Raw genomic sequence first — 11150 nt, forward strand, 5'->3', positions numbered from 1 at the left:
GGCCGGGTACGGTCTATGCGCTTCCCCCCGGCAGAGGAGGCGCGCTGGGGTGTCCCCCACCCCCTGCACGGCGGAGTTGAACAACTTCCCGAGCAGCCGCTTCTCCCGGCCTCCCCACGGTTATATTCCTGGCTGGGGCCAGCCTGGCTGAGATCCTCCTTCCCCTCTTCTCCCCAGGCTGCTCCTCCTTCGTACCCCCCCGTCCTGCGCCCTCCTCCCGCGGGGTGAGCTAGAGCCCCCCCGCTTCCCCGAGCCAGAGCCTCGCTGCCTCCCCCCGCTCCCCTTCGGGCTGCAGCCCAGGCAGGTAAAAGCGATTCCCCTCCCACGCAACTCCTGGGGGTTCCCGGGGTGTCCGCCCGCTGTCCCCCCCCCCCCCCTGTCCCGTTTCCCAGCCCCCCCCCCCTCCATTGGCCCTGCCGCCTTGTCACTCGCCGCCCCCCCGCGCTGTAGCACTGGAGGAGGGGGGGGGGAGGGATCCTGCCGCCGCTCGCAGATGCGCCCCGCTCGGAGGTGAGACGGGCGCGCCGCGGTCCCTGGCTGGAGCGCAGCAGCCGCCCGGGCTGGGCTCCGGCCGCAGGCGGGGGAAGAAGCAGGAAGCCGCCGGCGGGGTGGAGCCGGCCGCCGGGGAGGATTTGCAAGCACTCGCGGTGCAGGAGATGCCGGCCGCGGCGCCCGGGGATGGGCGAGGGTTTCCCGCGGCGCTGGGATGAGCGGGGACCGCGGGGCCAGCCGCCTTGCGCCGAGGATGACGGGCTGCGGCGCCCCGGCCCTTCCCCAGGGGGCTCGGCTTTCCCGGGGGCTGTGATGATCGCTGGCGGGCCGGAGCCGGTTCTGCCGGGGGGTTTGGTTTAACCACAAGGAAGAAAAAAGCGGGCGAGGGGGATCTGTTTACTCAGACGCCCCCCTGCAAATAACTCCGCACCATGACTGCCGGGGATGGAGCAGAGAGGATGGTGCCCAGGTGCCCGGTGCTGGCGCTGGCGCTGGCTGCCCTGCTGTGCAAAGGTAACTTCCCTCCCCCTCCTCCCCCCCCCGAAGTTTTCCTCGTTGTGGCTCCCCGAGGCTGCGGGCTGGACACGGGGGGGCGCGGTGCGGGGGTTTCTCGTGTGACCCGGGGAGGATGGGGCTCGCTGGCGTGTCCATTCCCACGCGTGTCCCCAGCCTTCCGTCCCCTGGCTCGCGGCGTTGGAGAGGAAAGATCCGGGCAGCGCAAAGTTACGCAAATAAACTTAAAGCGGACCCCCCCCCCAGGTCGCAAACTGAGGATGCTGGGTACCTGGCTGGGCCCCCCGATCTCTCACTCGGGGGGGGTGGCGCCTCCCACACTGCCCACTGGTGTGACAGTCCCTTCCTGGACTGGCCCTTCTCTGCCACTACGGTCCTGGGGTTCATTCTCCTGGGGGTGTGTGCGCCCGAAATAGCAGCCCCCGTTCAGGTCCCAGCTGTCAGCTCTGGGGCGACCCCACAAGCCCTGCCTGACCCCTGGCAAAGCTCGCTCCAGCTGCGGCGGGGGAGCTCCAGCTTTCCCAGTCGGGAAAGGGTTTTCTGACAGCTGCTGCCTCCACCCACCTGCTGGGCTCCCTCGCCTTCTCTCCCAGCCCTGCCTCTCTCTCTCGGCTCGGGTCATGGGAATGCTTTATAGCCTCTCCTCCCCTCTGGCTAGCTGACCCATTCCAGCTTGTGACCCCCCCCCCCGGGACACCCACAGGCGGAGGTGGGTGGCCAGAGGAGTGCTGCCAAATGGACTGTCTGGCAGTGCCTCCGCCAGCCCTGGGGAGATGTCAGGGATGGTTGTAGAAAGTATGAAGCCATCTGTATTTCTCCTGCTTTGCCAGCCCTAGGTTTGCGAATCCCAGTGACAATGGGGAACTCACCGGCACGAGGTGAAATGTCACCGCAAATCCATGTGCCCCAGGGCAGCTCTCTCTCCCCGGGTTTGCACGGATTGCTCCCCAGTGACTTCTTATGCGATGCAGTCACTCGAGATGAGCAGGTGCTCAGCCAACAGGTTCCCTGATGGTCGCACAGTTGCGTTTACTCCCAGGTCCTCGGCCCCTGTCCGGAACCATCCCACTGATCGGTGGGGACAGCCCCGAATCTGAGGGCTTCGCAGCTTTCTGGAGGAAAACTTTACCGCTGTGTGTTTACAAGAAATCCGGGGGGGAAAGTTACTCCGACTTGCTGACTTAACAGCCCTGGGGCAAGGGCAGAGTTAACAGAAAGCGAGTGAACAGAAGTGTAAAGATCCCGACTGTCCCGGGGGGGTTGTCGCTGAGCGCTCCGTGAAGACTCCCTGGTGGGAAATGCTCCCCGGACACACTCCTCCTTTTTTTGCAGTTTCTTTGAAAGAAAATCCAGGAATTCCAAACTCGTAGGTAAAACGATGCTAGTGCCACCGTTCCTGGATGTAAGGAGATTGGCCAGGACGCAGTGTGTTACATGCTCTTCTTGGCTTGATAAATAGCAACAGGGATTGAGGAATAGCTGGGAAAGAAAGGTCCCCGTCCCACAAACCCTGTCTTTAACTCGGGCGGACTAGTCCCCTTGGACCGTATCCCGGCATTAATATATCTTTGCAGACAATGGGGTTCTGCTTTAAAACAACGGGTGCCCTGATCGGACCCACTGAGTCCAGCGGGACCACTCTTGCAGGACTAAAGACTCTACTGAACAGTAGTTTCGCTGGCATATTTAGGACCTGCTCCTGCAAGCTTCACTGAGTGGGGAGTTGAGGGCTCTGAGCATCTCCCATGCGAATCTCAGCATCTTGCAGGTTATCAGGTTCTAGAGTAGATGAGCCAATGGATTAATGTTTTGAAAGCAACCGATTTTAAACTATATGATATACCTGCATTATGTTTGCAATTGAGCGTGAGAGCAGCGCTTTATTTTGGGTCTGGGGAAACGGTCCGATTTCCTCTTTAGGGCGAACATTACATCCCCTGCTCTTGCAGAAGTCTCGAAGGACCTTGTCCGGGAACATTAGAACTCTCCACTAGGAGCGTGGGCTCCCGCACAGCTGTTCAGAACTAAACAATGGTAGTTTAAAAACCAATTTAATTTAAGATGCGCCGGTGCTGAAATTGCGCGGTATTTCTTCTGTTTTTATTGACCCTGGAGCAGCGTGGCTGTCACATTTGGTTGTAGGTATTTAGCTTGCGCTGAGTATGGAAACGCTCACACTGAATAGTTAGTTATTGAAGGATTTCAGATTAAATACGAGTGACCCTCGTGATGTGAATTTAGTAGCACAGTTATCACTATTAACTGGGACACCACGAGTCTTTGTATGCAGATAAGGACCTTTATTGAAATCTGTCCTAAGTTATGGGTGCAGAGAATGGAAAAAAATGCTGGAAACTGCTAGCTAGAAAGGAGTCAATTTTCAGTCCGTCTGGATATATGTCTTCAAGGGGGGGGGGGAGAATAGGAAGTGTCAGACAGAACTCGAACCGAATAGCCCAAGAGCACAGAAAAACTCAGCAACATTCTCCATGGCATGTTTACCTTTCCGCATCTCTGCGCTTAAACCTTCCTCTCAGTGGCCTGTCCTGGGAGAATCAGTTGGGGAATTTTTTCTAATCCCAAATCCTGCTGCCAGTGCACAGACAGCGAGGCACAAATTACATTTCCCTCCCCAGCAACGCGAGCAAATGTGTTTTATCAGCCCGCCCTGGGGGATGTGAGAAAACAGACCTGGGACTCTCTACTTGCCAAAGCGTAACACCCCTCACCCTCATTAATAGACATAGTGCGGGTGGGGAACGCCTGGGCAGTGTCATTGTGTTTGTTGACATGCAATAGTCCTTTACAAGCTGTTGACTTTTTGAAATATTAATTGCCTGAGTAAGACCCAGCATTTGATTTCATGATCGTTCGAGCTGGAGGCCAGTGGTTTGCAACCTTTTTTCATGTGTGGACGCTTTTAAAAAAATTTCAAATGGAGATGTGGTTCCTTTTGAAAATCTTAGATATAGTCTGCGGACCCCCGGGATCCACGGACCACAGGTTGAAACCCACTGCTGCCTCTGTCTATAGTAGTAGCAATGGAGTGTTTTTTTTTCTTACTCATTGTAATGTGCATCTCCTTTCTGACTTGTTTTTACTGCCTTCTCCCCCCCCCACTTCTGTGGGTAGCTACCATGGTGAGAGTAGGTTGTGGGTGTGATTCCTGCAACATTCTGAGTGCTTATATGTATGGAAACCCGCTTTGTTGCTGGAAATGTACCTTCTTAGCCGCCTTCTGTAATGTTCTACCTCTGCTCTTCAAACTACTCTGTGCGCTTTGGGAAGGAGCAGTGCAGTTGCAGTTCATGCTGGTGTTTGGTGAACACCTCCAGAGTCCCACTCTTCTCTTTGGCCGTCTAATCTAGTGCACCTGTTCACCATACACTAGAGCTGGCCTGTGTCATGCCCATCGAGTATGGTAGGGGTGGCCAACCTGAGCCTGAAAAGGAGCCAGAATTTACCAATGTACATTGCCAAAGAGCCACAGTAATGCATCAACAGCCTCGCATCCGCTCCCCAGCACCTCCCACCCACCGGCAGCCCCGCCGATCACCACCTCCCCCTCCCTCCCGCACATCCCGATCAGCTGTTTCATGGCATGCAGGAGGCTCTGTGGGGGAGGAGTGAGGGCACGGCAGGCTCAGGAGTGGGGCTGGGAAGGGGTGGAGTGGAGGCGCAGGGCCTATGGCAGAGCCAAGGGTTGGGCAGTGAGCACCCCCCGGCACATTGGAAAGCTGGCACCTGTAGCTCCAGCCCCGGAGTCGGTGCCTATACAAGGAGCCGCATATTAACTTCTGAAGAGCCGCATGTGTCTCCAGAGCCGCAGGTTGGCCACCCCTGGAGTATGGGTTGTAGATGACAGGACAGTCTATGGTCTGTGAGCTGAGGGGGTTAGAATGAGTGAAAATCTACTTTAGAAATTAGAGACTAATCCAAATCCTGTCTAGCAAATGTCTTCATTCGGCGTACTTGTTATAGACTGCTAACAATACTAAGGGGTTTCCTCATCTCTTGCATTTTGGCAATGAAGGTGGGAATGAGTGGTGGCCCCAAGTCCACTCTGGATTTCAGAGATTGCAAAGTTCAGGGCTGTTGAGATCTGGGGTTTGAGTTTGGACCATTGGGAAGACAGGAGCCATTTGTGCCTACCATACTCTGTTCTAATATAGCCATTAGTAAGCTGAATCTAGTACGCAGCCCTAGGGGAGTCTCGTGTGGAGGATTCTCACTCCGTACCTTTTTTGTTTCTTGTCTGTTCTCCCCATTGGTCCCTGCGACAGAGCTTTAGAAAATGTCCTCAGAGCCCCCAATGAGGCCATTAAAACTGGTGACAACCCAAGCCAGCTCTGGGGATTTTGGAAGCTTATGGGTGGCCTGTGTACTTTACTCCTCTTGGGACTTTTCCATGTCCTGCAGTTCTCGTCTTTGCAAATGTGGTAAGTACAGGGGTGAAAGTAACTTAAAGGACTTACTGGTACGCTGGAGTCCTGAGCGGGGGTGTGGCCTCAACCAGGAGAGGCATGGCCTCAACTGGAAGAGGCGGGGCCTTTAAATTATCCTAGATCTCCCAGCTGCAGAGGCAGCTGGGAGCTCAGGGGCGAATTAAAGGGCCCGGGGCTCCGGCCGCCGCGGAGCTCCGGGCCCTTTAAATCACCACAGGAGCCCTGCCGCTGCCATCCCGGGGTGGCAGGGCTCCAGTCGTGATTTAAAGGGCCCAGGGCTCCCCACAGTGGCAGGAGCACCGGGCCCTTTAAATCACCGCCGGGGAAGCCGGTCCAGTCCGGCAGAGCGTAACTGCTCTTGCCGGTACGCCAGACCGTACCGGCTTACTTTCACCTCTGGGTAAGTAGCATCGTCTGAAAATCTTGCATGGCTGATACCTTCCAGAAGCAGCACTTTCTGGGGCATCACAAAACTTCACCCAAAGTTCAAACTTTCTGTGAGGCTTGGAAATATTCAGAACTCCTCCCCGCCCTTTGTTATATCTGATGGGTATCTTTGCTTCTGCGTCTGCTGGTTCTGAGTAGAAGCAGAAGGTGAAATGCCAAAGGGCTACAAGAAAGTGGAGTTTGTGAACCTTTCTGACCTGCTCAGAAGCCAAAGGGAATTTGATGAGCAAGCCTGTCAGTCTGAGACTACCAGCCCTGGTTCTGCAGAGCCAAGAGGTTCAGATCCTGTGCTTCAGAGAAGCAGGCAAAGGTTTGGGTCCTTTTGCTAAATAAACTCCCAAACGCTTTGATGTTTACCCATAATAGGGAGAATATTTTAAAATGATCCTACTCAAAGCATCTGGCGGCTCTTCTTTACTGCTAGGTAATGAGAATATTCCACATCTCCGCTCTGTAATGAGGAGACAATGCAATATGTCTGCTTGAGGGAAATCTGTTTGTCCACTCTTTGCCTTTTACCCTTGCCAGCCAGAAGATGGGGAACAGTGCAGAAATTTATTCAATTTCAGCAGCAACGTGGTTCCCCTTCCTGTTTTTCTGTTCCTCTCCTCACTTCTAATGAGCTCAGTTTAGACCAGTGATACTCGGACCTCAGTGGTTCAGGAGCCAAATTAGCGATTAACATTATTCAAAAGAGCCACAGTCATGTGAATTCATTGTTTCATTTACTATAGTACTATATATTCATATTTAAATATTTAGTTATATATAAAAAGAGAGAGTGAGTGTGTGTGTGTGTGTGTGTGTGTGGATTTAGATATAAAATTCTCCCAGCAAAATGCCTGACCAAGTATTTTATCAACTACTGTTGGTTAATATCACAGTAAAGAACTGATTGGTTAATAACTTAGATTAGTTAATAATTAAATCACACAGTGGTTTAATATTGTGCTGCAAAGACCTGCAAGAGACACATTGAAGAGGCACTTGTTGCTCGAGAGCCACAGTCTGAGTATTACTGACTTAGACAGTCATTCATTTGTGGGCATGGAAGTTGGCATTAGTAAGGGCCAGATCTTGCAGGCTTTATTCTATGTATCATCTGCATTGGCCTCAAGGACACAGGTGAAGGCCCAATGAGGAGGTTTAAGGGGGAATGACGGGACTGGCAGGCTGGTGGACAGTTTGCTTTCTCTTCAGGGGGAATGCTGCCCCCCGCACAACCAATAGCTCCACAGGGCAGCAGCAGCAGCTTCTGTTGACCTACACTTGAGCAGTGTTGGAATCCTACAGGGATATGCTGATTCTTTCTTCCTGATTCATTAGCAAGTGTGGTATGTTAACTCTCCTCTGGATATAAGGGTGCATGGCTCTTGGTGAAAGGGAACATAAGAATGGCCATACTGGGTCATACCGATGGTCCGACAATGGCCAATGCCAGCTGCTTCGAAGGGAATGAACAGAACAGGTATCAAGTGATCCAAGTGTCTTTCTGGGTGGAAGAGCTGAGGTCTAGGATAACATGGTCTTTGCAGGGAAGCCCTGGGAATAGCCAACCTTGAAGGAGAAAATGCTTATTTTGGTGTTATTGCTCATTGCTATTAAACTCAGCCTGTTGGAAGGGGGTCACTTTGGATGAAATACAGGGTGTGCGGTAAAGCAGCTGGAGTTCACACCCTGCTCACAAACTCCCACAACACGTTTGCTCATTGCCTGATAGGCTTTGAGTGCATTTGCTTGTGGACCAGAGAGGTGAGGAACAGTGAAAGGCAGGGAAATCTTCCCAAGCTTTCTGTCTGCAAGGTGGTAGCATTTTATCAAGCGCCTTTCAGGAATCGTCTGTGGTACGTTACTGATCACCCCAACCATTTCATCTATTTAATACCCCCAGAGCCATGGCAACCTGGGGCTTTATTCAGACAGCTCTGTGGGCACCTCTGTGTCTCGGACCAGTTGTTCTGCTCTGTGTTTGCCTCACCATGTTCTGGACAGCTTTCTGAAGTGCACTCGACTTGTTTGTTCTCCAGTGCGTTGCCCAAATCACGTTGTGAGGCTCCAATAGAGAGATCAGTCTCCTGTCTCTGGTGGCACAATTACTGGAGCTCATGGGGCTTTAAGCAGGGTGCACACGCCTGGATGCTAGTGGCCCCATATGCCATGCTCCGGAGTGTATCTTCCTGGCGGTGGTCCTTGGTCAGTTGCCATGGCTCTGCCCGGCAGCAGTGAGGCTGTCTCTAAGGTTCTGTGAACAGGTATCCTATGGATGACCTGGACGAGTTACCCGACTTTTCACATGCCTGCCTGATTCCACCTGGAACCCTTCCCATCCTTATGGCATTGCAATTAGCCTCCTTGCAGGTAGGAAGAGAGCTGAATGGGACTCTCTTTAGAATCCCTCCAGGTAATTTCTCAACTGGTTGTAGTGGTCACTTTTGATCAACAGGAAGTACTGTCGTCTCCTGTGCAGGTGAGCATGCATCAGTGCTGTTGTCTGCTTGTTGGGTGAGACGTGGAGAGCTCAGGACCCTAGTTAACTCACTTTTGGTTTAATGACTTTACTGCCTTAATGGCTGTAAAATGTACACAGGCCATGAAGATCCCTGTGCGCAAAAAAAGTGCTTGGAATGGAAGAGGTGGAGAGGGATTATAGATGTGTGTATCTACCTATTACTCTAGCTACAGAATATAGGAGCATTTTTATGCAGAGCCATCTTTGAAACTAAAAACCCAGAGTATCTGTTGTACAATAAATTTCTAAAATGTGATCACACAAGAAGTTTCAAAATGCAGATTATTTTTTACACATTAGTACCGCATCCTCTAGATTTAAATAGTTCCTCTAATAAGGTTACTTTTCACAATGGAGCTTTATGTGTGTGTGTAGAATCATATGCTGCTTCCTGCTGAAAGAGCCACTAAAGGAATATATTTCAAATGCTCTGATTTCACATCACACCAGTGTCAATCTGGTGTAGCTCCACTGAAGTAAATGGAATTACTCTGGATTTTTGGCATTGTTACTGAAATCAGAATCTGGTCCAGTGAGAGTACAGTGCTGTCCTTGCTCAATGTTCTTTAGTCACTGCCATGGCAGCCTGGTTTTATATATTTCAAACAGTAGAAAATCCTTCAGACTGAGCGTGTTTCAATTTTTGATCATTTTCTTCAATTTGTCAAGGTTGGTCTCAACGCTCCATTCACTGAAATCAGACTTTTTAGCTGATCGATAGTCTCTCTTTAGGTTTCGACTCCAAAATAGTTACATACAAAAATCCATACAGTACAATTAGATTTGGTGTATTTTATTACTGGGCATGCTCCAGGCTTCGAGACGCTCACTCGAAACATTGCTGTCCCAGTGACTAAACCGGCGCTAATACAGTAGGTGCTGCTTACTCTTTATAATGGAACCATCTAGGGCCAGACTGGCCCCGCTGCAGGAATTCCTGTGGGAAGAGGGCATGGGGGAGGGAAAACTCCCTGAGGTTCCACTTGCTGAGTTCCCTCCAAATGAATCTTTCGGGACGTCAGGGTGACAGGATTTGCTTTCCCATGGGAGTAGCAGGGTGTCCCCAGCGTGTCATCTGCACGGAGATGTTAGGTGAAATCCTGCTGGCTCTGCTGAAGTCTCCCATTGACTTCAGTGGGGCCAGGATGTCACCCTTGTGCCTCCTGTCCCATACTCTAGCTCCCTAGACGTGTGCCTGCCAAAGAAGCCAGGCTGCTGCTAAGGACTTGCTTGCTGATCGTTGCCCCTGGTTGTTAAACGGGGTTGCTCACAGGGTGGCGTGAGTGTGGGTGCAGATACGTATAGCTTCAGGCTGCATTAACTCATCAAGCTGCTCCCACTGGTGTCAATTGTAAAGCTCTCTGGGGAAGCAGGACTGGGCACAGAATGGTATTGGCATCTGCAGATGGGTATGTGCAAAGTTATCTGTTTATGTGCAAAAATACAAGTTTTGTTCACGTAACTGTATTTGGCATGCGTGAAGGAGCCATGCGTATTCTCAATCAGCTACGTATCAGCCACTCAATGGACCATGTTTTCCAGAGAGACGCATGCCAGTGAATTTGCCATATTTACTGTTTAATGAGCCACATTCTTTCCTTGCTACATTAGTTGTAAATCCGGACTAACTCCTCTGACCTGAATTGTTTACATAGTGGTGTAACTGATCTCAGAGTCTGTGCTTGCCTGTTCTTCACTTTCTAACTTACTGATGATAGCGGGCCTGATTCTGCTCTCTCATACAAAGTTAAGTGAGGACCAACTTTGCTGAAATTGATGGTGTAAGGGAGATTAAAATCAGGCCCATTGAACTTTCATCAGACACTTGATGCTATTAATGACAGGCAGTGGCTGGAATTTTTTTTAACAGAAAGATCGCACTAACCTTTGACAATTGCTGTGCTGGTGCATTGGAATGTGATTATCGCACATCAACACTCTCCAAGTACAGCCTTCAAATATTCTCACTTTAAGGCTTTTCAGTGAGAATTACCACTTGTTAATGTCCCTCGGTGCTTTTTAGGTAGTGGAAGATGCTTCTGTTCCACGTTGTCAGGAATTTTTCCAAATGGTCCCTCAGTGGAGGCTGTCGACATCTGAAAGCGAAGAGGCAAAACTGACATGCAAAGACGTCCTCTGAGGCGAGTTACAGCAGTGGGTAAAGAGCATACTGTATCTGACTCTGTCTAGGTCCTTATGTGGCTCAGATTGCTGTAAGATTTGCTGCCCTGCCTACCCTGAAGGGTGACCACTGGGGTATATTCAGAGGAAGATCTTTGGGGAAGGGGCTATATGTTTGCACCGAACGCAATGGGATCCTGACCTGGCTGGCTTCTAGGCACAAGTGCTATATATATATATGTTGATGATAATGATAATCCAAAAATACTCTTGCAACACTTTCAATTGTTCTTTGGTTATAGAAGTGGGTGTTAGAGCTGGGTAAACTTCGTTAATTTATGAGGTACTCCAGATTTTGTGTGGAAACTGCTTTTCTTCCAAATGTTGGTGATGAAATGAAGGCAGGTATGCATATTTCAGGAGTTCAGTTATTGAAAGGCAATGTAGACACTATTTTTCACAGAAAACCAGTTTGTTCAAGTGCAAAAGCAGCTGAGACTTGCCACTTGATCAATTTGGCTGTCATTTAAGATCATTTAAAAAGTGTTGATTACACTCCTCACTGTCTCTCGCCACTTCAGGCAAAGACAGAAACTAAGTGTGGCATCAGATTTCTCTCTCTC

The 11150-nt window shown here is 50.8% G+C and overlaps 1 protein-coding gene across 1 annotated transcript in view; it reads left to right on the forward strand.

Moving 5' to 3' along the window:
- The first annotated feature begins 914 nt into the window (after positions 1 to 914).
- Positions 915 to 11150, forward strand: part of TMEM132B (transmembrane protein 132B) — a 367192-nt gene continuing 356956 nt past the window's right edge. Inside the window, exon 1 of the mRNA XM_024196810.3 lies at positions 915 to 1005. Coding sequence (XP_024052578.2) covers positions 924 to 1005 — 82 coding nt within the window. The 5' untranslated portion in view covers positions 915 to 923. The remainder of the gene's footprint in view (positions 1006 to 11150) is intronic.

Source organism: Terrapene carolina, unplaced genomic scaffold (genome assembly GCF_002925995.2).
Source record: "Terrapene carolina triunguis isolate 2854851 unplaced genomic scaffold, T_m_triunguis-2.0 Scaffold234, whole genome shotgun sequence".
Classification (NCBI taxonomy): domain Eukaryota; kingdom Metazoa; phylum Chordata; order Testudines; family Emydidae; genus Terrapene; species Terrapene triunguis.